Source organism: Ostrea edulis, chromosome 3, assembly GCF_947568905.1.
Source record: "Ostrea edulis chromosome 3, xbOstEdul1.1, whole genome shotgun sequence".
Classification (NCBI taxonomy): Eukaryota; Metazoa; Mollusca; class Bivalvia; order Ostreida; family Ostreidae; genus Ostrea; species Ostrea edulis.
In genome coordinates this window covers 3,500,901-3,528,158 of record NC_079166.1, presented here as the reverse complement: position 1 = coordinate 3,528,158, position 27,258 = coordinate 3,500,901, and the positions used below count along the sequence as shown (strand labels likewise).

Sequence of the window (27,258 nt, the reverse complement as noted above, 5' to 3'; positions counted from 1 at the left end):
TTAAACTGATCCCTCTGGGCCTCCGTACACAAATAGGAAACGGATCTGTGTTGTTGTAGTTTATAGTTTCACAACGTGACTGAGCCCTACGGAGGCTGCAATGGCTATATTTCGTGAGTATTTAAACAAATAAGTACCAACATCTGTAATTTTGTTGTCTCTTAATAATGCTGAATATTTGTTAACGGCTTGAATTTCTTTTGTTTATTAAACTGATGTAATTGTTTTGTGCGTGAGTATTTGCACACAGGCCTTATAAAACGAGATTATTGATTTCATACTGGTAAATTAGGAAGGATATAACACCCATCGTATTGCAGTAATCCTCACTCTCTCCAACAGATTATGTTTCCTTCTTCAAATCATTTATCGTGTTCTATGATCCGCCACCGATTGACAGATCGATCCGCGATGGATTGAAGCACCTAGAGTATTAAACTGGCTTGGTCTAGTTTTAACTAGACATTCTGCGAGCAGTACAATGGGCATATTCCATGTACAGTACACATTTCACAATGATGCCACCCTCTTTCATTCTTTAAATCTGTATAGTCTTTAACTTATCTTCTTTTTTCTTCTTCATTTTTTAGAAAATAAGAATTCGATTTTAAATAATAAACATTTGTATACATTCATAACGCAGAATTTAACCGGTTTCATTTCTATTCATCAGGTGTATAGCGAGTAACTCATTATGCAGTAAGTGTACGGGCACCAGGTGTCATTGAACATTTAAAAAAAAAACCCTGCATAATTTAGGGGTTAGTTCATTATAGACTTAAACATGTACATGCACGCGCGTTAGTAAAAATTGATAAATTCAAATGCTATAATCATATATATGTTACGATAAATCACTATCAGGTAGTTATGCTGTGGGATTTAGAGGGGTGACAGATGTGCATGCCATAAAAACATATACACATTGTATATATTCATTTACTGTAGATCTCTCTCTCTCTCTCTCTGTCTCTCTCTCTGTGTGTCTGTCTGTCTCTCTCTCTGTCTCTCTCTGTGTCTGTCCTGTCTCTCTCTCTCTCTGTCCTCTCTCTCTCTCTCTCTCTCTCTCTCTCTCTCTCTCTCTCTCTCTCTGCCCCCCTCTCTGTCTGTTTCTCTCTCTCTCTCTGTCTGTCTGTCTGTCCTGCCTCTGTCTGTCTATCTCTCTCTCTGTGTGTCTGTCTCTCTCTGTCTGTCTGTCTGTCTCTCTCTCTGTGTCTGTCCTGTCTCTCTCTGTCTGTCTGTCCCCCTCTCTCTGTCTGTCTGTCTCTCTTCTCTCTCTCTCTCTCTCTCTCTCTCTCTCTCTCTCTCTCTCTCTCTCTCTCTCTCTCTCTCTCTGTGTGTGTCTCTCTGTCCGTGTCTCTCTCTCTCCACAAAGGAAAGTGAAAGCAAATTATTGAAGAATGACACTTTTCTCTATTTGAATTCCCAAACTTCGGAGCTTCCTCTGTGCTTCATCACATGCTCTCTGCACGTGTTTGATGTTTATTGTTTACATTCAAGGAATTACCCAAATACGACCGAGGATGTAGAAAAATAGGGGCACTTGTAGGAGGGGAATAGGGGTGGGGCCGAGTGAAATATACTAAAAAACTCTGTACAGATTTACAAAAAATATCTAAGCATCGTATTTAGGTATCCGAGAAGCACGTGTTTGGGGAGGGGGTGTAATAGGGGCTATACTCCCTCCCGTTCTCCCCACTTACAAGAGTGAGTTGTGCTCTTCCCGTTCACCTCGTAGATCCTTAGTACCCCTTGTTTGTCGTAAGAGGCCACTAAATGGGACGGCCCTTCGGATGAGACTAAAATAAAAAAAACAAACCAAAAAAAAAAAACAACAACAAAAAACAAAAAAAACAACCCCCCCCCCCCCAAAAAAAAACACAACAAAAAAACAACAACAAACGAGGCCCTGTTTTGAGGCAGGTATGGCACGATAAAGATCCCCTTGCTCAAAGGCCGTTCACAAGCGCCTAAAGCAGCCCTTCACCGGCTATGGTGACGTCTCCATATGAGTAAAAAAAATTCTCTAGCGGGACGTTAGACAATAAACAACCAACCAAACTTATTGTTTGCCCCACCTATTGTTCGCCCCACCTATTGTTTGCCCCACCTATTTTTCGCCCCACCTATGAAAGAGAAGTACAGGTATACATAGGCGCCTCGTATGAGAGGGAACTGTACCCCCCTGTTCGCCTCGCCTGTGATAGAGAACTTCGTTCCCTTGAGCTCCCTTAGCTTAAGCCATACTGACATGTTTATTTTGTGTTTTTTTGATACACACTAGGAACATTTACATAAAACATACTATTTTATAAAATATCCGAAACCTTAGGTTGAATTTTCTTTATTCTAAAATACATCAACTTCTGTATCATTTTGTTCATAATGGTTTTTTTTTTCAATCTGAATGATAAATTTCCTTTTAAGAGATCTTTATATTTAGCAGTTTCACTGTTGATGATCTATGTATGTTATAATGTACATCGTGATGTGCACAAATATATCAATTACAAAATATTTTGTTGAGATTTAGTAGCAAAGAATTCGACTTTATAAAATGTGATATTAATTTTGGTAAAATATTTGTAGATTATTTTTACACAGGGCACATGCTAATCGCGAATGTTTATTCCCATTCTCTTCTGACTTGGGTCTGATACCCTATATTGGAAAGTATGTGGACAAAAACTTATAGGGGTAGATTTCTTTTATACCGTGCACAGTAAGTCAGTTTGTTCCTCAGAACTAACTATCAAACTTGAAAAAAAAATTAATTTGAGGAATTTTTTTTAATGTACATGTATCTGTTTGAAACTATCTTAAAGTGAAATACCAATATCCCCACGTTCTGAAAATTGAAATTTGTAAGACATTTTAGATAGGCAATAACCGTTTCCTCGCCAAGCATCCAACATCAGAAGTGGAATTCACGAGTCTTTAAGATATGACTTTAAAAATGGAGACTCCGTGTCACGGCGGACGATGGCACTATAAAGAACCCTCACCGCTACAACCTTAAGGTCAAATTTTGTGGCACTTCGTCTTAAGCTGGTGACGTCTCCGGTATGGGACCACTAGAGGAGTTTATGTATCTAAAAATTTTCTGAACAGCAAGGATACAATCTGAGTAAAGAATGTAAGCACGCATCCTCATGTGGTGTAGATTCCGCGCAGCAGACAAAGACTGGGAGCACAACATAACGGGGTACCTTAAAAAGACTAAGCAGTCAGATTAATAGTAGAATAATAACATAATCACAGATAAAAAGACTAAGCAGTCAGACAAATAGTAGAATAATAACATAATCACAGATAAAAAGACTAAGCAGTCAGACTAATAGTAGAATAATAACATAATCACAGATAAAAAGACTAAGCAGTCAGACTAATAGTAGAATAATAACACAATCACAGATAAAAAGACTAAGCAGTCAGACTAATAGTAGAATAATAACATAATCACAGATAAAAAGACTAAGCAGTCAGACTAATAGTAGAATAATAACATAATCACAGATAAAAAGACTAAGCAGCCACACAAATAGTAGAATAATAACATAATCACAGATAAAAAAGACTAAGCAGTTAGATTAACAGTAGAATAATAACACAATCACAGATAAAAAGACTAAGCAGTCAGACTAACAGTAGAATAATAACATAATCACAGATAAAAAGACTAAGCAGTCAGACTAATAGTAGAATAATAACATAATCACAGATAAAAAGACTAAGCAGTCAGACTAATAGTAGAATAATAACATAATCACAGATAAAAAAGACTAAACAGTCAGATTAACAGTAGAATAATAACATAATCACAGATAAAAAGACTAAGCAGTCACACAAATAGTAGAATAATAACATAATCACAGATAAAAAGACTAAGCAGTCAGACTAACAGTAGAATAATAACACAATCAATGATAAAAAGTAGTGTACTGAACCAACCGCAGCCGACCCCTGAGGTTCTACAGAACAAGTTTTCCTTATTTTCCTTTTTTTGAATTTGAATCAGTCGCAATTTAACGCTTTTCCATACTTTTTTTTTTACATGATTTATTTTTTGTCAGGAATAAAACACTCATTTGTCGGTAAACAAGGAGTATATATACATATTACTTCTATCATGCCTGACAGTTACTAATGGGACCGTCCTGCGCGAAGTATCTTCGCTGACATTCTATTTACTTGGTAATATGATTTATTCAGGGCATTGACAAGTTTAAATGTTTTAAGCATGATTTCTTGTGAACTGGATCTTAATACAGTGAACATCGCCCAATCTGACACCTGTGTAATCCGGTTCACTGGGCATTCCGACCCTTATTTTTATACTCGATTTCATATTTTGTTTGTTTTTTACATTGTATATTCCGACATATATTGTATTGTGACAAAATTTGTGTCCCAGTGCATTTCGGATTAGACAGGTTTCTCTGCACACAATAAATGCGCTTATAACGAATTTACGCCTATTGGAAAGTGATACATGTATTTATTCTCCTCGGAGATGAAAATGCCAAACAATATATCAGGTATAACGAAATTTGGGTATAACGAGCATTTTTTCACCGGCCCTGAAGGTTCACTATAACCATGTTTTACTATATTTATATCTTAAAACTGTCAGGTCTAGACTTTTATAAAAAGAAATGACATTCATGATTGATATACGAGAGTTCGAAGAATGATTCTCATTTATGCAGGTTTGAACTATTCATAAGTAAGTTTTCTTAATTCGATTGCGCATATTTCATTCACTTCAGAAAGCAGTAACATTGATTGCTGATGTGATCAAATCCTGTGATTCTTATACGTATCGAACACCGAGCAACCGTATCTTCTACTTGAGTGCTCGCACGTAAAGCAGGAATATCGACAGTTCATTCATCAAGGGATCCATGTATAGGATGGAGAATGCTACACTTTACGACAGTGTATTTTACTGTACGCACTAGCAACCGTATCTGTCTCTTTAGTTTTTTCTTATTTTTGAATATACTAGATGATATTTGATCATATTTTGATTCTCATGGAAAATTAGTTGGAGTAAATTTGCTTAATTGCTTTTGAACTGTCGGTAACCGCGACGCACTGTCGCATGCTAAATGGTTTAAGATGCGTTTCATTACTTAGCAGTACATTCCAGCAGTTTTTAGAAATTATGACACTAACGATCCGCAGTACTGCGATACACGGTGACCTAAAACAGAAATATTCCTCAAGGATCAATCGAAAGCATGATCAGATGAAACGCTCAATAAAATAGAATGCTCCAAACAAACGCAAGCTTGTGTTTCAGGTCTACCTAGGTATCACCATAACGGTGCTGTTTCTCAGTACAAATCCTGAATTCACCAGGAACACCTACTAGTACATGTTTGTTTATATTATGATATGCTAATGAGGCAAACTGAAAACAGCCATGATAATCTCTGCGTCGACTTGTAAAAAAAATCAACCTATATCAATAACTCCATCGGTACAAAACGTAGCAGTTATGCAATTTTTTGTCGGAGATGAATGAATTGAAAGAATTTCACCTCTGTATATTGCATATGTAACTGTGATGAATTTGAATATTATGTTCGATAATCAATGGGTTTTTTCTCGCTATTTCCACGGGGAGGATCCAGCATATTTTTTTTCGGGGTGGTGGTTGTGGTCAGAACTAATAACCCCCATGCTTTCCAATGTTTTCATGTTCCCTATGATACAAACCAGATATTTATTCCTTAAAGTACTTGTGACATCCCGTACAATATTTCTAGTTATCTCTGGAGAATGCATTTACGTGTCGCCTGAATCTTGGTCAGAACACACGCGATGTAGAACCCCGTATTTCGGCGATCTACAGATGTTAACCACGTGATTGAAATCCTGTTACATAACACGCATTACACTCCAAGGATTCAGTTATTCTAATTGATTTGTTTTTGATGGAAACCTCATAAACTTCAGATACTGTTAAATGTTAATGACAACATCTTCGCTATACAATGTACATACGAGGGTTTTAGAATTTCTTGCAGCGGAGTGGAGATCGGAACCTTTGACTAACGAAGATGACGGATGGTGTATACTAAAACAATACGAGTATAGTTTGTGCGAAAAGCGAAAGCTAGCTTTTCAGATCGTACTTTGTGCACGTGGCTGTAAACTTGTCACATTTTCGACTTTTTTCCCTTAAAAAATCACTTGATCAAAATTCAACCAAACCTACTACAAAGCATCCTCGGATAAACTGAAATGGAGTTTGTTCAGATGAAGGGCCATTGTGAATTTCTAAGAAGGAAATGATAGGAATGACATGGGTAGACATGTCGAATCAATATCTATGTATCTTCAGTTAGTGTAGGTTCAAGTTGGTTGATACCACAACCCGAGGCAGGGTTGCAAAGGGGTTTTAAGTTCAAAATAGAAGATAAAGCAGTTTTTGAAAATCTCTCCTCAAGAACAACAAAAGGATGATTTTTAAAATCAGTATGCTAGCGTCTTTACATACTGTAGATTCCAATTTATTCATATCCAGTGGTGGATTTAAGGGAGGGGGGGGGGGGGGCGCGCAAACTTAACGTAAATCGTGGTATCTTGTTTAGAAAAATGTACAAACAATGTAAGAAGCAATAATTTCTTCCACTCCCGGAGAAGTAAATGACAAAATATATTGATTTCTTGAATTACTTTATTGGGAGAACTTAATTTTCCCCCAAAACCCTTAAAATTTGCGTCTTTTCATTAATTTCACCTCATAAAAAATGATAGAAAATAAATAGTACAAAAGACTAAATAGGAGATATATTTCAAGACCTATAAAATCTGTAAATTCCAGGAGCTTCCGGGGGCTTCGCCCCCTGGGCCCCCACCAGGGCTTCGCCCCCACACCCCCTGCTTCATAAAGTGACGCCCCCTGTAACTGCAATTCCTGGATCCGCCCCTGTCACCGTACCACTTTGTCCATGTTTAGGCTCTAATTTGGGTTGCAAGTTTTACAGACTCTCAGAAATAAATATAAAAAGAAAATCTCTGAAAATCTTATTAAGAACCACAAAGGTCAGTTCGAAAAATTGATATACATGTAGATGCATCCATTTGTGGTGGAGATATAAGCGAGCCCACAATTGGGTTGAAAGATTTACATGGGAATATGATAATTTTCTTTTTCACTTTTAACGATCAAAATCTACTGTCTAAAGTGTATAAAAGAGTTCACATAAAAATTAAGGTTATTCATTGTCACAGAAGCTCATTTTAGAGAGTTTATTATTTGTTTTGTAAACAAATATTGCGGTGTGTTATTGTTTACGAAATTTTCAAAAGAAATGAATATCGATCTAAGTTTATTATATATTTCACATTTCAAGCATTCTTTGGGTAAAATGTGTTATCTAAAAGTTAAGATTCGTGGGTATGCAAAATTAAGATGCTTTATATTTCAAAATCAATATTTCACTTGTTATTTTGTATACATAAAAAGACTCGAGTCTTTGCTTACATAACACAGATTTAAGGCTAAAATATTGCTTTTATTCTTGCATTAAAAAGGTCAAAATTTTGGCTGTCAACATTAAATGAGTTCTATTTCTAATGTTTACCATCAAATATGAAAAAAATATTTTTATCAAAAATCGTGAACCAGTCCCTTTAATGTTTTACATTAAAATAAAACGTGGCAAAAATCGCAGGTACGCGTGTGAGCGATGCGGCCCACGGGCCTCTTGTTTTTGCTTATCTACCGCGACCTTACAAGTGTAGAACCCTGTGAATGGGAAACTAGGTGAAATAAACAACAACATTCACACCTGGACGCTCCAACAATTCGCAGTAGTTCGGATCAGTCACAATGATAAGGGCGGGAATCAGTGCTGCGGCCTCCTCGTGGAGCGGTCACGAAAGTGGATGTTACTATCAAACTGTAGCTAACTGTCTGATCAGTATCAACAAATTGACGAATCCTAAAATTGCAAGCATTAAGCAGTGTATGTTATATCATCGTTCTAAAAACAGATTCACTTTTGACTGAGCAATGACCCCGAAAAGTTGCGATTGTGAAGCGATGTGTCCTCTCACTGACACCCTCCCCCAGAAAATAATAATAATAATACCCCCCCCCCCAAAAAAAAAACACCCCACCCCCAATAAAAAAAACCTAGTGACCAATAAAAATTATAATGAAAAGAAAACAGCAAATGAAAAGAATAATACCGTAATAATAAAAAACAAGCGAAGAGAAAAATCCCACAAATCCACACTCAAAATGAAATGTTTTACATGAAATGTTGACCTTTGTACTTTTCTATTGCATAAACGTTATAAAAAAAATTAAAGAGGAATTCTACACCAGAGAAATTTGAAATGGATGAAAACAATACTATTGAGAAATTGAGAACTTTAAAATTTACTATACTTAGTCAAAAAATGTAGTTTTAGGAGAACGTAATCTGAAAAAAAAAACAAAAAAAAAAAAAAACCCTGCCTGACCTAACTGCTCAGCAGTCGATACGCTAACCCACTGAGCTACTCGTCCAGGTAATTAAATCTAAACGGAAGAGACTAATATTGCTGATGCATGTATTATATTTTTTTATGCATGTCAGCCATTATGACGATGTAGAATACCTCCTTAAATACAGGAGTTAAATATGGATCTTTGTTGACCTTCGTACTATGAAATATAAAAAAAAAGCAACACCCCATCTATCACACGTGTATAGGGGTTAGTAGTAAACGTGTAGTAAATCAGTCAGTCAGTCGCTCCCACTACCTCTCTCTCTCTCTCTCTCTCTCATTAAGAATAAGATACACTCATGAGTTCGATATCATATTGTATATGGTCTTACGTAACCAAAGACACAGCATCCTTGCATTAGGTGAAAAACAAACAGCTCCCCCCTTTCCCGTGCGCTTTTACACCTTATACGGAGTATTTCTTTAGACTTTAAATATATCGTCTAGAATCTTGTTTTCTCTCCCACACGTTAAACCCTCCGCGACTTCACTACCCACCTAAATTCCTGTAGCGGTCAGTCACGTCCGTGTGTTTTCGTCACGTGATCACTGGGGGTAAATAAGACATTGGCCAAGCACCTTGTTTTTATCTTATAGAAATAGTCACACAAGTCCTATCTTTGACCTCGTACATTTATCAGTCTTGTACATGTATCTGTTATAGTCTATGGTCCCTGTCTGCTGTGTGCAAGCACTTACGTGTTTAGTTTTGTTTCTGAATAGTGCCACTGTTTGCTGTGCTTAGTTGATGTACTTCATCTGTCTGTGAACTCATTGTTTCCGGAATGTCTACAGGTAGCGCCCTCAGTCGAAGCCTTCCGGAACTCGACAACGGCCCTCAAGGTCAACCGATTCTTGTACAAAAAAAGGAACCGGGAGAAAATTGGACGAACAATGTTGCCGGAAGTTCACCGACTACGAAAGTGCACAAGAGACGTTGGATCATCGTTATGTTGTTTTGTTTATATTCCATGAGTAATGCGTATCAATGGATTCATTTAAATATCATCGCCAACATCATTACTAAGTATTACAATGCAAGTCTTCCAGAGGACCGGTTCCAGCGGGAGACGACTGTGGACTGGTTGTCAATGATTTACATGTTAGCCTACATTCCCCTCATCTTTCCCTCCACTTTCTTACTCAACAAAAAGGGGCTGCGAGTCTGCGCCATCGCGGGGGCGTTTCTGAACGCTCTTGGGGCGTGGCTGAAAGTTGCATGCATTTCTCCGGATCGTTTTCCAGTTCTTATGTTTGCCCAGACTGTTTGCGCAATAGCACAAATTTTCATTCTTGGGCTTCCTGCCAAAATTGCAGCTGTATGGTTTGGACCCAATGAAGTTTCAACAGCTACCTCGCTAGGAGTATTCGGAAATCAGGTACTAATTGAACACTATGTAATTAAATTATACATGTACATCCTTCATCAGACGGACCCTTTTCCTAATATTACAAATTTCACATGTACTAAAATATCATTTCAACATGGTAATGCTTGTAACTGGCAAGATCTATGGGTTTTTTTATTTTTAGGTAGGCGTGGCTATAGGGTTTTTAGTTCCGCCCATTTTAGTTCCGAACAGTGACTCTCTTGGAGAAATTGGTGATGATCTCAGCATTATGTTCTACGGCGGAGCCGGGTACATGACGCTACTCCTCATCCTTGTCATAATAAGTAAGTTCAAAACTCGCCAATGGATTCTTTATTGTCGTGTTGATCCCTGTACAGTCAACATTTTATTCTTCTTAAGTCGTGTTCTGAGACTGCAATTCTCCCCGCACAAGTTTGTTCATAAAAGGTATATCTGTCCATCAATGTAACAAACCAACTCATATAATCAAAAGTCCGGTATCCGCATCTCTCACAAAATGTGATCATTTAAGGTTGTTGCTGTGTTACTAGATGTATTTCTTGTGAAAAATAATTCTGCAAACAAACACAGCAGTAGTAGCTTCATCGCCTGAGGTACCTGTAGTTAAGAGATTTAAAAAAACAACGATAGTCAAAACCAGGTGGATTTTCTGGACTGCAAACATGGTAAAGGTTATTCACAAAATTCAGAAAACAATCAAGTGGTTTTCCCCCTTAATTTTGATTCAATGCCCAAGTGTTTTATTTCAGAAACCCAACTGCATATGCAATTAAATTCTCAAGAAAAGTATGGAATAAAGAGGCCCGCGGGCCGTGTTGTTCGCTTAGTCGTTGCATTTTGCAATATTCCTGACCACCCGGACAAAGTGAACGAACCTGAAGCTTTACCACATCAGTAATTTGAAATATTATACAAATGTACCAGTCGAGAATTAAGACGAGTTTTAAAAGAATTGTCATTATTATTTTTAAAAGAAATGAATCTTATAATTCTGTTCTTGATGGCGTTATCAGGGAAAATTGGACAGAAACTTCATCAATGCGCTATGAGTATTGATAAAAAAGTTTTCCATCCAATTTTCCCTACGATACCGCCTTCAAGAAAAGAATTATAAGATTTATCATTTAATTATGTTTTTAATTAGTGAAACAAATGGTTTTTCTCGTATTAACTCGCATTAGAATACACAAGACTCAAATGTTGTTTATAGAGTGTCGAGAGTCTGACCACTGAGGTCTAAGTCACTAGCTGGGAAAAGAGGTTGACATTTTGTTCTGAACATAATATTTTTAATGGAGCTCGTTTACATATTCTTCACTTACTCACGAATGCCTTCCCTTTACTAGACCTCTTTGCGATGGGATAATAAATTATATACAAGCACAAAGTGGATATGAAACTGATGAACATGGAACATTTGATAGTTTTTAAGGAGAGACCGCCACACCCCCCAAGTAAAGCCCAGATGTTGGCATTGCAGAATGTCCACGAGGAGCATTATGGGAAATCTCTTGTCAACCTTTTCAAGAATGTTGGATTTGACATATTGACAATTACATACGGTAAGAAACGGTTCAAATTTATAACCACAATTTGGTTTTGATATGATATGATATATATATATATATATATATATATATATATATATATATATATATTAGCAATGATGCTGGTCTATTCGTGAGTTTTCCCACAAAAATAAATGTACAGCATTTTGATCCAATTTCGGAAAAGCTGCATCTGCGCAAAACATTTCCACATTTACGTAAACGAATTGGCAGTGAAAGTTCGCGTCGAATGCGTGTAAATGTTGAATTTCTTAAACATACAAGGTATAGTTATTTTGATGATGTATGATTTTCCCCAGAATCATCGCATTGTACTATATATAAATACATCATTTTGTAGATCAACACATTGTACTATATATAAATACATCATTCTGTAGATCAGTACATTGCTCTGTTAATCAGTACATTGTTCTATAAATTAGTACATTGTTCTATAAATCAGTACATTGTTCTATAGGTTAGCACATTGTAGTAAAGATCAGAATAAAATTAATGTCTTAAAGTTGAATGACTGTCTCATGAAACAATTTTAGGTAAATAAAATCACATGTTTAATCTTATTGAAAGAAACCGAAAGTGAATCAGTTGTGGAACTGGGATAATTGATGGAGAGAGAGAGAGAGAGAGAGAGAGAGAGAGAGAGAGAGAGAGAGAGAGAGAGAGAGAGAGAGAGAGAGTTGACCATTGTTCTATATTCTGTAAATCGATTGTAGAACCTGTATTATTACACATGTGAGTAGTGGTACACACACAGAGAGAGCTGACCATTGTTCTATATTCTGTAGGTGTCAACACGGGATGCTATTATGCAATTTCTACGTTACTTAATCCCATCATCCTAGATTACTTCCCGGTAAGTATAGGACTATGTGAATATCATCAAGTTATAATTATCAATATCTGTCATAGTGCTCTATTATACAATAAACCCAAACCGGAAACAGTGCTGACTGACCCAAACCGGAAACAGTGCTGACTGACCCAAACCGGAAACAGTGCTGACTGACACCAGTGCAAAACGTTGACGTGTACCAAACAAGCCCAGTTTGGGAGCAAGTTCAGATAGGGGTCGGGTGGGGTTCGGAACTGAGCATGCTATAGGAAATAGGGTTGGGGTGTGGTTGGGAACTGAGTATGCTATATGAGATGGGGGTTGGGAACTGAGCATGCTATATGAGATAGGGTTGGGGTGTGGTTGGGAACTGAGCATGCTATATGAGATGGTGTTGGGGTGGGGTTGGGAACTGAGCATGCTATATGAGATGGGGTTGGGGTGGGGTTGGGAACTGAGCATGCTATTGGACTCTCACTGATATTCTGTGTAAACTTCCCGATGTATTTTTTTTTTTACGACTGCCAGCAATTTTAAGTTACACACCTTTATTGCTCAGTTGTCACGGGCATGCAGTAGAGCTTGATCACTTATCTTATGGAGGACATTGTCAATCTTCAACGAGCAGTTTAACAGACGTCAGCATGGCGCTAGCATTTCTGAACATCTATGTGTTCAATGCGAAATTAAGCTAATGCTTCACAAATCCAATTTATTTCTTATATTTTATCGTCTGGAACGTCACTGGATGTTTTCACAGGTGCACTATTTAAAACTACGAAAGCCGGGTGGACTCATATTTGAGAAAGTTATAACGAGTTAGGATTTCGTTTCAATGAGTTAGTATCTCGTTATAAAGGGTTAGTATCTTGTTATTATAAGTTAAGATCTCGGTATAATGAGTATCGCGTTATAAAGGGTTACATGTAGTATCTCGTTATATCGAGTTTAGGCTCTTGTTATAATGAGTTAGTATCTCGTTATATCGAGTTTAGGCTCTTGTTATAATGAGTTAGTATCTCGTTGTAACGAGTTTAGGCTCTTGTTATAATGAGTTAGTATCTCGTTATATCGAGTTTAGGCTCTTGTTATAATGAGTTAGTATCTCGTTATATCGAGTTTAGGCTCTTGTTATAATGAGTTAGTATCTCGTTATATCGAGTTTAGGCTCTTGTTATAATGAGTTAGTATCTCGTTATATCGAGTTTAGGCTCTTGTTATAATGAGTTAGTATCTCGTTATATCGAGTTTAGGCTCTTGTTATAATGAGTTAGTATCTCGTTATATCGAGTTTAGGCTCTTGTTATAATGAGTTAGTATCTCGTTATATCGAGTTTAGGCTCTTGTTATAATGAGTTAGTATCTCGTGATAACGAGTTTAGGCTCTTGTTATAATGAGTTAGTATCTCGTTGTAACGAGTTTAGGCTCTTGTTATAATGAGTTAGTATCTCGTTATATCGAGTTTAGGCTCTTGGTATAATGAGTTAGTATCTCGTTGTAACGAGTTTAAGCTCTTGTTATAATGAGTTTGTATCTCGTTGTAACGAGTTTAGGCTCTTGGTATAATGAGTTAGTATCTCGTTATAACGAGTTCAGGCTCTTGTTATAATGAGTTAGTATCTCGTTATATCGAGTTTAGGCTCTTGGTATAATGAGTTAGTATCTCGTTGTAACGAGTTTAGCTCTTGTTATAATGAGTTAATATCTCGTTGTAAGGAGTTAGGTTTCTCGTTATAACGAGTTTAGGCTCTTGTTATAATGAGTTAGTATCTCGTTATATCGAGTTTAGGCTCTTGTTATAATGAGTTAGTATCTCGTTATATCGAGTTTAGGCTCTTGTTATAATGAGTTAGTATCTCGTTATATCGAGTTTAGGCTCTTGTTATAATGAGTTAGTATCTCGTGATAACGAGTTTAGGCTCTTGTTATAATGAGTTAGTATCTCGTTGTAAGGAGTTTAGGCTCTTGTTATAATGAGTTAGTATCTCGTTGTAGGAGTTAGGTTTCTCGTTATAACAATATCTCTTTATAACAAAATGACGAACTCGATATAACGGTAAAATAAACCTGATACAAACAGAAATTATATTGTTATAATTATAACATAATTAGCTTAATTCATGTCGTGTTGTCGACATAAAACAGTCAATATCGACTTCCAAAAAGTGGAATTATCGTTCTGACGAAATATTTAACTCGCTATAACGCGTCTATTTGTTTTTAACTTTCTGAAAATGAGACCTCCCGGCTTTCGTACACCTCCTAAACAAAATATATAACGCCAATTATGGGGACATTTTGTTGTGATTTCGTCTCTTTGTTACTTTTGGGCGAAACAACGAAAAGTCGACGGAACGACAATTTGCATCTTGACATCTTTTTGCCCCGAAATAACGCAAATACGACAGTGCTAAAAGGAGACAGAACTCGCGTGGAAAAATCCCGCAAATTAATTAATTCGATTTGCCTCCGTTTTGGTCGGTGTCCTGTTGCCTTTTAAATGTCTTTTGTCGTTCTTTGATCCCAAAAGTATACTACAAGATATAAACTAGCGAATTCTGTGATTACATGTAATCAGCTAAGGACTGTTCAGGGTGCCTCGTCACACAGACGGTACCCTGGCGTGCTCCGACACCAAAACGTGAATATAAGTCACCAATGTTGGGCGCCCAATAGAACCCCGCCTATTGAACTCTACTGAATCTAGTAAATACAGGTCTGAGACGGACGATTGGTACACAGTAGAGAGCATGTAGCCTTCTGATGGCTTCCAATGCAGAAACTGAAAGGGTCAGCATAGCGACCGTCTCTGGGCGCCGGGTCGCGAAATAGATCCCTTATTCAATTGCACAAAATGAAATGGAAGGTGTCAAAATTGGGTGATATAGGCTAAAAATTGGACTAGTTTAATGAAGATGAACCCAAAGCGCTTTTGATCTTCGATCTTCATGCTTCTGACTTGGGAGAACCAACATAAGCACATTTTCCAATCTCCAAAATAACGGAAATAGGCAAGGCAAAAGGAAGCCACCATTTTCGATATTTATTTCGAGTTAACATATTTTATTGTATAAATATACAAAATGATTGAGTACAAGTTTTAGGAACTTAGACAACCTCTCCAGTATACAGAATATATTATGCTATACAACTACAAATCAGGATTGTCGTACCACAAAAATATAATAATCGTTAGAATGTACAATTACAATGATACACGGTATATTCATAGATATATGTGTACCGGTATAATATTCATTAATAATCATTTAATTTGTTTATCGATTTTGATTGTGGCCAAGGTGGTTGACATGTTTTAGATTCTTGACACAGGTATTTACCAGTAAATAGTCTGTGGATCTAATGTTTTCGAACAACAAGAGGAAAAAAAACAACAACCCAAGAACATATACTCGCACAATTCTCATGACATTATACTAGAATGTGGTGACGGTACCAGGTTCTTAAATCCCAAGAACACGTGTTCACGAGCGTGTTCGCGTGTTTATTTTTGAATGCAAAAAAAAACTCCCAACAAAAACCCAACAACAAAGAATTGATACTCGTGTAAGCTTTCAAGTGTATCTTTATATCACAACATTTCTTTTATTATTATCAATGCTTTGTTTTTTGCATTCAAGAATAAACACGCAAACACGCTTGTGCACACATGTTCTTGGGGGATTTGCGAACCCAGGAGCCGTCATCAATGTTCGAGAACGTGATCCGAGAGGGATGATTAAGTAGTGAATTTATTTCTGGTATAGCATGCCTGATAGTTCATCGCTACTTTGTACGTATACACACTAAATGCGATTACATATTATGTATGTACACAATGTACATAATGTACATTTGCGTACACAACACCAAATTTAATCTACCTGTGACTGGAAAGGGGTATATATATATCAAAATTGAAATAGAGTCTCAGTAATCGGATACTAATATTGAAAAAAAAATATGAAAAGAAAACACAGAAATCCTCCGTAAAGCTTTAGCGCTTTCATTACATCTTCAGAAGCTTTACAAAAATGTATTTTTGTAGAAAAATACATTTTTGTAAAGCTTCTGAAGATGTAATGAAAGCGCTAAAGCTTTACGGAGAAAAATACATTTTTGTAAAGCTTCTGAAGATGTAATGAAAGCGCTAAAGCTTTACGGAGGATTTCTGTGTTTTCTTTTCATATTTTTTAAATATATATATATAGATATAGATATAGATATATATTTCTGGTATTGAGTCGATGAATCCGCGTGCTTGGTAATCCACCATTACTGTGTACGTATGTACGTAGACACTAAAAGTGATTACATATGTATGTTGTTGAAGTTCTTGAATGGTTAACTGTTTTCAATGCTAAAATTGGAATTTTTTTTGACCAGGGTCATGAGGAGAGCGCTGGACAAATTGGTCTGACCATTGTCATTGCTGGGGTGGGCGGGTCAATATTGGCTGGAATCTGGCTGGACAAAACCAGGACCTACAAGTATGACCTATATTTTCACATCTTTAGTACATGTTTCGTTTTTTTTCTAAATTATTTGGAATTAATATACAATGGAACTCTAAAGATCACTCTCAAAATGATATTTTGTCTGCGTGCAAGTAATGAATATAATTAACATCATGCAAATGAACCTGATAGATATGCGAACTTATAGTTTAAACTGAAACGTAATTCTTAACGGAGGAGACGGTTAACGCCGAGGAAGTGAATGATGAAGACCAGGGCTTTATCTGTAAATATTCTGATACAAACAGGGCTACCACGTTTGGCATTTATTTCCTGTCCATGGCGGGTCTGGTGGCCTTCACCTTCACCCTCGATGTTGGTCACCTGTGGGTCGTCTTTGTATGCGCTGGAGCACTAGGGTAAGTATTGAATGAGTTATCAGTGACATTTCTTTTGTTTCACTAGTCAGATCCTGAGATGTAAACTTGTCCCACCTGTTTTATTTACTAACGTAACACCCTACTATAATAAAGGTGAATCTTAAATATTGTATGCGTATATATGAGATTATGTAGATAGCATTAGGTAATTTTTGTAATTATTAACAAAGAATAGTAGTGTTAACAAAAGATCAACTAAATATTATGCATACAATTTCTTTCTTTAAGATGGAATATTGAATGATTTCGTATCATTGTTTCTGTTGATATAACTAGCTTCTTTATGACCGGGTACCTTCCCGTTGGTTTTGAATTTGCCGCCGAAATCACCTACCCAGAATCGGAAGGAACGTCTTCCGGTTTACTGAATGCGTCTGCGCAGGTACTGAGTAGGCGTGGTGGTGTGAATTCAGATCACCTGAATATAAAAGTATACTTTTTTATACGCCCGCATAAAAATGCGGGCGTATTATGCTATACCGCTGTCGTCCGTCTGTCTGTTCGTCCATCTGTTGGTCTGTCCCTTTAACTTTGTGTTCGCAACTTCTCCTAAACCCTTTGGGGGATTTTGATGACACTTGGTACAAAGAAAGATCCGAATGTGGAGCTGTGCATATTACAAGGGGGATGATGTCCTGTGCCTTTTAAAGGCTCCTGAACTTGTTTTTTTTTTCTATTCAAAATACTTTGTCTTCGCAACTTCTCCTAAACCCTTTAAGTGATTTTAATGTATTTTGGTACAAAGAAAGATCACAATGTGGAGCTATGCATATTACAAGGGGAATTATGTACTACTATTTTTGAAGGAGTTAAGGCCCTTGGACTTAAATTTATTTTATGCAAGTACCTTGTCTTCGCAACTCCTCTTCAACGCTTTGAGGGATTTTAATGAAACTTAATTCAAATGAAGAGCAGAATGTGTTGATGTGCATATTACAAGAGCAATGCTGTCCCACTATTTTTGAAGGAGTTACAACCCTTGTACTTAGATTTATCTCATGCAAAATACATTGTTATTGCAACTCCGACGAAATCCTTTTGTGGATAATTCTTTCTTATATGTTCAAATTCATGGGTCAATAATGTATGCTGGCGTATCATGTACCGGTTTAGCGATGCCCTATTTTTATGAAAAGAATTTAAGAACTGAATTGTATAAGGCATGCATGAAATTTTTAATGGAGTTTGTAGGATATAGATGGCAATGATTATTTTTTTTATATAAACTACAGACTTTTAATGTGCATCAGCATTGTATTTCAATTTTCAGTTCCTAGATTTGTTTATTGTTTATTTTGTAGTTTTTCGGGATCATCCTCACTATAGGCTGTAGAGCGATGATAAATCGAGTGGGGACATTTGGTTCAAATCTCCTTATATCCGGGGTATTGTTGCTGGGAACTATTTGTACAGGTATGTAGAGTGTGATATTACAGTACATTCATTTGATGGTTGTATTTGTATTAACAATACAATGTTTAATTAAATTTTGTGTGTCCAGTTCGTGTCAATTGCAAATCATAAGCAAATTGAACATCTTTTGAATGTAAAACTTATACCGTACCAATTTTGATGCACCAGATGCGCATTTCGACAAATAATGTCTCTTCAGTGATGCTCAACCGAAATGTTTGAAATCCGAAATAACTATGAAGTTTTAGAGCTAAATATAGCCAAAAACAGCGTGCCAAAAAAGCAGAGCCAAATTCGTCCAAGGATAAGAGCTATGCATGAGGGAGATAATCCTTAATTTTGAAATGAATTTCTAAATTTTATAACAGCAATTAAATATACATCCGTATTTTCAAGCTAGTAACGAAGTACTTAGCTACTGGGCTGTAGATACCCTCGGGGACTAACAGTCCACCAGCAGAGCCCTCGACCCAGGGGTCATAATGTAAAACTTATACGGTACCAATTTTGATGCACCAGATGCGCATTTCGACAAATAATGAATGAAAGGCGAAGATAACGAACAGTGATCAATGAAAGGCGAAGATAACGAACAGTGATCAATATATTTTACGATGGGATCACTTTTCGCTTGCTAGAAAAAAGTCTAAGTAGGTGTATGGATTGAGCATTTCATCGAAACAAATTCTATGTAGTGAGACTTACTATAAATCCAGGTAGAGAAAAGGCATATTGTGATTTATTCAAATGATGAAACTAAAATTACACAATTACCACTTACTTTAATATTTACATGAAAGGAAACAATTTGAAAAAATGGTGTCACTGAAAATATGAAAATAAACATGAGATAAGCATGATTAACTATGATCTGGCTTATGCCCTATTTTCTAAGGTGTGCCTTATATGACGCGGAGGAAATTCGGCCGAAAGTAGTTCCAGCAAATTCCACATTAACTTTCCAGTCTTTTTTCTAACATGCGACGAAAAACGACGAGGAGATCCGATGATATAATTTAGGCCCCTTCGATTACCCTCAGTGACCTCTTTTCAACCTGGAATAGAAAATAGAAAAATGAAAAGATTTTAATGTTGCACCAAATACTTAATTCAACATCATTGTGACGTACACCAAATGTAACTTTATAATGTTGCCCATGAGCAACGTATATGAACACACCTATAATTATCATAATGTTTGTGTTTTACCTTACGATTATCATCCGTTATACATGGTAAGGTTCTTATTTATTTACTTTTAGGGTTCATTGCAGCTGACTATAAACGACAGGAAGCCGGGAAAGAGGTGAGTAGATTGGCGTTTTCGGTTATAAAAGGCGATTTCACCTTTGATCATTAGTTTCGTACTAGGCAAAAGCCAGAGGTTATGATTTTGCAAGGTAAAATCTTATCTATATTAGATGATAATGTAAAATGTACTCGTATACATCAATACCAGACTTCATGATCATGAACTGAGAATATTTTGAAGTCAAATTTTGTAATTGATCTTATGAATAAAATAATGATATTCACAAGTCAGTGAAATTCATTTTGAGGCAATATTTTAGATCTGCTTTGTGTGACTTTACAAGGCAGGGGTATATACATATTCTTACTATTGACTTTAGACTTAGTTTATGGTAATGGAGACAGAGCTCGTGCTACACTATGAATTGTCAAGGTCATTGCATAGTGTTTAACTAGCATAACATATTTATTTGGAAGAAAAGATCCTTACTTCAGGAAGTTGTGTTTGTATTCATAATGGTTCAACGAATTTGATTAATCACCTTTAGTTGTTTCATCCCAATTTTAGTTATCAACCAATCTTATTGATACATTGTTAAGACGGACATACTATTGTATACATTTTGAATGGAAGAGATATGCTCGTTTACCTGTTATTTTGAACACCTAGCAATTTAAATCATACGGAGTCTCCCTACCTGTAAAACCTTATTTTCATGTAGCAATTTTATCTATATGTAAAGTTCTCTGTATTCGTACAAAACCGTGCTAAATATTTGGTTCCCAAAACTCTTTATTTCAGTATACCGATTTTGAAGTTAACATTACCCCAGAGGAACCACGTCATGGTATCTGTTTATTTCCCGTCCAATATCTGCTATACAAAAGGACATTCACTACCTGGCACTTAGTCTTATCATGTAGATCCAATTTCTTTCCTTGGCACACCAGGTCATCGAACCCCTTTGTCGTATAAACACTGACATCTCCTAACTCAAGTCTTCCTCCAACACCGACTTTAATCTAGTTGTTTTTGGTATTCCGCCAGCAGTGTCATTGATCGCCCGACAGTCAAATAATTCCACGAATCTTGTACAAAGCTCCAGACTTATCAATACTAATGCCCATAGATTATATAGAACCATCATGGTTGAATTAACTAGCCTCCTCCAACAACGAATTTGTGTATATTGGAATCAAAAAAGTTGTACGTCTCCAGCTTAAATGCAAATGGTATACCAATCATATTTGCTTGTAATGGTAGAGAGCCTACTGTTTCAGTCCAATATTTCGATCAGAGCACTCATCTATTTCGGATCTATATTTATGGGTTATTCCGTTTTCCCCTATTGTAGAAACACAAAATCTTAGATTGCCGATTTGCAGAGATGGGGGAAGAGAAATAATCCAATTTTCACCCGTATAATGTCCTTGATGCTAAACATATCTACACCGGAATGTATATTTCAGCTTTAATATGTGTTACTTTATTTTTATACCCCCCCACAACAAGTTGTGTGTGTGTGTGTGTGTGGGGGGGGGGGGGGGGTATACTGGAATCGGGTTGTCCGTCTGTCTGTCCGTCCGTCCGTCCGTCTGTAGACGCAATGGTTTCCGGGCTTTAAAGCATTATCCTTTCCACCTACCGTCACCATATCATATATATGGACTACCCATGGGATGAAGATGTTCCCTATCGATTTTGGGGTCAAAAGGTCAAAGGTCAAGCGCACTGGATATCGAAGTAGCAATATGGTTTCCGGGCTCTAACGCGTTATCCTTTCCACTTAGAGTCACCATATCATACATATGGACTACCCATGGGATGAAGATGTTCCCTATCGATTTTGGGGTCAAAAGGTCAAAGGTCAAGTGCACTGGACATCAAAGTAGCAATATGGTTTCCGGGCTCTAAAGCGTTATCCTTTCCACCTATAGTCACCATATCATACATATGGACTACCTATGGGATGAAGATGTTCCCTATCGATTTTGGGGTCAAAAGGTCAAAGGTCACGCGCACTGGACATTGAAGTAGCAATATGGTTTCCGGGCTCTAAAGCGTTATCCTTTCCACCTACAGTCACCATATCATATATATGAACTACCCATGAGATGAAGATGTTCCCTATCGATTTTGGGGTCAAAAGGTCAAAGGTCACTCGCACTGGACTTTGAAGTAGCAATATGGTTTCCGGGCTCTAAAGCGTTATCCTTTCCACCTACAATCACCATATCATACATATGGACTACCCCTGGGATTAAGATGTTCCCTATTGATTTTGCGGTCCAAAGGTCACGTGCACTGGACACCGAAGTAGCAATATGGTTCGGTTTGTCATGCCATTTGTTTTTTACACTCAGAAAAGAGGTAGTTTGTACCTATTACCAACACCCTTTGGGAGATTGGGGTAAGCGGGGGGTATTCTTAGTGAGCATTGCTCACAGTACCTCTTGTTTGTTCTGATTGATCAGCATGCAATATTCAAATAAATCATTTCATGAACATTTTATCCGTGAAATTATTGTCGATATTTCATTTGTTTAAGTGCTTTATGGGTCTTAATATAAACTGTAACACAGACACATGACTTTTCAACTTAACATAAACATCGATATCTAAACAAAGAAACAATGAAAACAAGAAACTCTAAGTATGGAAAAATGTTTAGTTCGTTTGTATTATATGGGATTATTATGCCGATTATTCATCAAAATTTCCCATGAATCCATTTCTTCATGTCCTCATTACAAAAACCTAAACACGTATTATTTACTTATGTAGTTAAAAAAAGATATCCATGTTTGTGAGTTGTCTGCGAAACATATCGACACATATTGATCATTTTATCGGTCTTTCCGTTTACAACTTCTCAGAACTTGGAAACTGTAAAAAACTGGTACTAATGTTCCCTGTGAGGTCATTTGATATACCTTCATCGATCGTTCTTTAATTCTACGCACAAGCACTCTGAAGTTGATATGTTTTCTAACAGCCTGTAGGAATGCCCATGGGCACGGATTGTGATGCCATATCAGATGATCTGCTTTTGAATTCCTATAAACCAAAAATTAAAAACAGACCTTCTACACATGTATGAAAAAGTGAAGATAACGAACGGTCATCAATCACATAACTTCTATAAGGAATACAAAATTAAGAGTTGGGCAAGTACTGACCCCTAGACATATAATGTACCAGAGGTGGGATCAGGTGCCTAGGTCAAATATGCCCTGTCAACTGGTCACACCCACCGTGAGCTCTATTCCTCGATCGGCAAAATCAGTGCATAAAGAACGGCCTAACATTTGGTATGAAAACGTCAGAAAACATTTGACCCAATGACAGGCTGTATTGGCAAACACGATTGTTTTTTTTTTTTTTTGCGAACCCAACAACTCAAATCCATGACAAACGGGATTACCTCAGCTTCTACTTCACAATTCCCCCATATTTACGTAGCAATATACTATCATCACCTGAATACGGTGTTTTTATCTCTCAACTGATTCGATACGCCAGAGCAGGTTCTGCCTATGATAACTTTTTGAATAGAGGTAGGCTATTGACAAAGTTGATGTTAGAAGGTTTTCAGCATTTCAACAGTCTCATTTAAAGTAAGCATTTCACAAATTCTATGGTGGTTATAACTATGTAATTTACAAATACAACCTGTCATCAGGTCAAATGCACAGATACTTTTTAAATATCTATAGTAATAAAAGAAAATCTTTCTATAAACAAAATATTCACAAAGTATATCACGCTGCCATTTTAGTTTCCTTTTTTACCACCTACATCAATTGCAATTTTCGGCGAGTAGTTCGACGTAAAATGATAATTAGACCCCTACCGTTTAGAAGCAACTCTCCCAAGGTCTTACCTCTGGCATCATTATGGTGAACTATAAGTCCATCTATCGGTTATATTCAACAGTCAGACATCGTCTACTGCTTCTCAAATACGAAAAATCACCAATATGTTTTATTATAGATATTTAAAACGTCAAGTGGGGTCGAATGCTGTCTGTTTCATACCAATTGTTAGTCCGTTCTTTACTTACTGATTCTGTAGCCGAAGCGTCTGGTGTTTTTGGGGGTCAGTGTTTGCCTACTCTCAATTTTGTATTCTTAGTTTGATCACTGTTCGTTATCTTCATGAAAGGTGGATATAACGAACTGTGATCAATCTCATAAATCGATAAGCAATACAAAATAGATAGTATGACAAACACGGACCCTTGGACACACCATAGGTGGGATCAGGTGCCTAGGAGGAGTTAGTATCCCCTGTCCACCTTACACACCCGCCGTGAGGCCCATATCTTGATCAGGTAAACGGAGTTATCCGTAGTGAAAATCAGCGTGCAACGAACGGTTTAACAATCGGTATGAATCCTGTCAAACAATGATCACTAATATCGTCGTAGGCAACACATACATACGTTCCGTGGAACAATATACTTTTATGATACCAACAGTATTATATTCATCTTGATATCCACGAACATTCTTGGCTTGTTTTACAGATACTAGAGCAGATGGATAATGCCTTGGAGATAGAAATATCAGAGAAAGACTCCGAGAAATCCCGAATGACAAAACCAACGAGCCATGACATTCAGATATGACGTCACGTTTAATATGTTGCCTTGTATTCAATTATAGGGCTTGTCTGAGAGCACAATGATCTCAATTTCGTAATTAGATAATATGCATATAATATGTACAGGGTGTGCAGATGCTACGTGTATTTAAGACACCAGGTCAATGCCTTTCGATTCGTTGATAAAATACTGTTAAAGTACCGATATATAGGATAGAATGTACAAAAGGCTAAGTACTATTATATTCATTTATCCACCGACTGTATAAGCTGGGTACTAGAATTTCATCATTTTATACAAGACTTTGTCCATCGTTCTAATTCATGGTGTCAGAGCGCATGGACGTATACAATGCATGGCTCTATAAATATGAAGTATTTTATTACAGTGTGTAGTGCTATGCCAATTTTGAATGATTGGAAACTTGTCAGCTGTTTCAATAAATCTAATTTATTGTTAACTCTGGATGTTTTACTAATACAAAGAAGTGTAATTTTTTTTACAGTAATATTTGTCTTACTTTCATTGTTTGGTACGTCGGTGATGTAATATTTGTCTTACTTTCATTGTTTAGTACGTCGGTGATGTAATATATGTCTTACTTTCATTGTTTAGTACGTCGGTGATGTAATATTTGTCTTTGTCATCTGTAAATGTCCGTCCAGCTGTCTGTTTTCCCACTCGAAATTTCCACCTATTTGAATGACTGTATATTATCATCTCCGGCGTTCGTCATGAACTACCATTTTTGATTGATTTAGTTTTGTGTAAATGGGATTGGAGGGTTATGGGATATGTGATATACCAGAATGCATATTTAGCTGGGGGAAGGTAAGATCCGAGTTAACGATATGATTCAGGATCGTGTGTGAAACAATGCTTCAGCTGCTGAGATGGTTTGTTGCAATTATTAGCAATGCAGAAGAATTATGGTAATTATGATATCACTTAGAGTGTTTAACTGTTATGTTATAATAATGGTTATAATTTTGATGATTGCAATATTTGATAGATTTAATGTATTCATGCTGTTGTGCAGATGTTTTACTGGTGGAACACTTCATGTCTTCATATGTGTATATATCAACAAATAAAGACTAGGGACTCTTTTAGCGCTTGATAGCCACGGGCATCTGGAGTCAAATTCCGGTAATCAAGCAATAGGAATTGTTTTGTTACTCTTCCAGGACTATACTTTAAAAGCTTACATTCAATATCATCATCTGTTTTATAGGTATACTTTGTTTTACGCGAGAAATATTTTGGGCCCTTTTCTTGTCGGGATCGACCTGTGGAGTTTGTACTATAAATAAGGCAAAGTTCGGGATCTGTATCCCTGTCTTGCATTGCTGAATGTAGTTGGAATGCCTTTAAAGAATAAAAGTTAGATGAATTCCATGAACCAGAGGCATGAGCGGACAGGGTCAAAGAGTTTAGTAGGACGGAGCAGCCATGCAAAATGGATAGTACTGAACAGAAGCAAGGTCCACGAAGGAATTCGACACTACTCATCTATACAGAATCCTTCCTTTTTGACAGTACACACCTTGGCAATACAATTAAGTACTAAGATCGTTTTTGAGAGCAACATGGTCGATAGTATTTGCATTCTTTTGTCATATATGTATCTAACACATTAGATCTAAAACCATAAGTTCAACCTATGTGAACTTTCACTCATTGCTTGACTTCTTTGACGTAATCTGCAGAAAAAAATATTTTAATGAAAATGGGGAGTTAGTTACCTCAGAGCTAGATGAACCCGGGGTAAAGTGTCACTCTATCAGTAGCTGGAAATATGCTGTTTTGGTATGTGGTTGTATACCGGATATATGCATCAGCCCATCAGCATTCATTTCAAGGTCTTCTGAAATATTTACACGGGATAAGCCCAGGGGCATCTTAATATGGAAGAGTTATTTGGGGGAATAAATGTGACAAAAAGTTCCGACTCCGTCACAGTGTCTATACAACAATAACATAGTCTAAAGTAGATTACAAGTTGTGTTTGAGGTATATAAACTTAAATACACAATATCAAATTTACAGCTAATCGTACAAAGCTTTCTCACAACAATAGGTTTTTATTTGCAAGAACCAGATCTATATTTAGAGAAAATGGCTTGTTCTTGTCTCTTTAGTAAGTACATGTAGATATGATATCAGCCTGACTATTGCAAGACCCAACTACAGGTACATCACTGCGTTGTGAGAGAAGTGGGCGTGGCTTTCATCAGATTGGTATCGCACTTCATGGGTTCATCCAGGGAAGGGTCACATGGGCCGGATCAATATCAATGTAGTAGTAAATCTCCATTCCTTAATATTAATGTACTCTAGTACATCACCAGTCGGAAGAATAGATTGTATTGCGTGCATTGAAAAATAAGTCTAACGAATTTCTAAATGAAATCAATAGGATTAAAAGCAGTATTATCAGCAATATATAGGGCTCATGACGGGTATGACCGGTCGACTGAGGATGTTTACTTCTCCTAGGCATCTTTGCACACTGATTACTATTCTGACTATGGATTACTCCGTTTACCTGATCAAGATATAGGGCTCATGGCGGGTGAGGCCGGTCGACAAGGGATGCTTACTCCTCCTGGGAAGCCAATCCCACCTTTGGTATATCCAGTCGGGTTCGTGTTTGCTAACTTCTAGTTTGCATATTTTATATGAGTTATCTTCACCTTATTATGTACATTTCTCTGTGACTCTTTCATTATATTTCGTTACATCTATTTAAATCTTTTTCTAAACTCGAATTTTAGTACACACTCTATCATCTTATCTTAA

General features: G+C 36.8%; 1 protein-coding gene and 1 long non-coding RNA gene across 3 annotated transcripts; one reads left to right on the top strand and one right to left on the bottom strand.

Moving 5' to 3' along the window:
• On the top strand, positions 1–25,565 carry LOC125673555 (feline leukemia virus subgroup C receptor-related protein 2-like). 2 transcript variants are annotated; one of them, XM_048910165.2, is made up of 12 exons: positions 1–113; positions 9,307–9,890; positions 10,045–10,186; positions 11,309–11,446; positions 12,241–12,308; positions 16,675–16,778; positions 17,054–17,164; positions 17,462–17,567; positions 18,487–18,598; positions 19,861–19,904; positions 20,652–20,697; positions 24,379–25,565. In XM_048910165.2, the coding sequence occupies exons 1-12, from the start codon at positions 101–103 to the stop codon at positions 24,396–24,398; spliced, it is 1,488 nt and encodes a 495-aa protein (XP_048766122.2). In that variant the 5' UTR covers positions 1–100; the 3' UTR covers positions 24,399–25,565. The 2 variants fall into 2 exon arrangements, with proteins under 2 accessions (XP_048766122.2, XP_048766121.1); XM_048910164.2 differs by lacking the exon at positions 20,652–20,697.
• Positions 53–2,349, bottom strand: LOC130053128 (uncharacterized). Its single transcript, XR_008801615.1, has 2 exons — positions 2,127–2,349; positions 53–2,094 (listed from the first exon to the last, which is right to left on the bottom strand). It is a non-coding gene; the product is annotated as an uncharacterized LOC130053128 (long non-coding RNA).
• Positions 25,566–27,258: the final 1,693 nt, after the last annotated feature.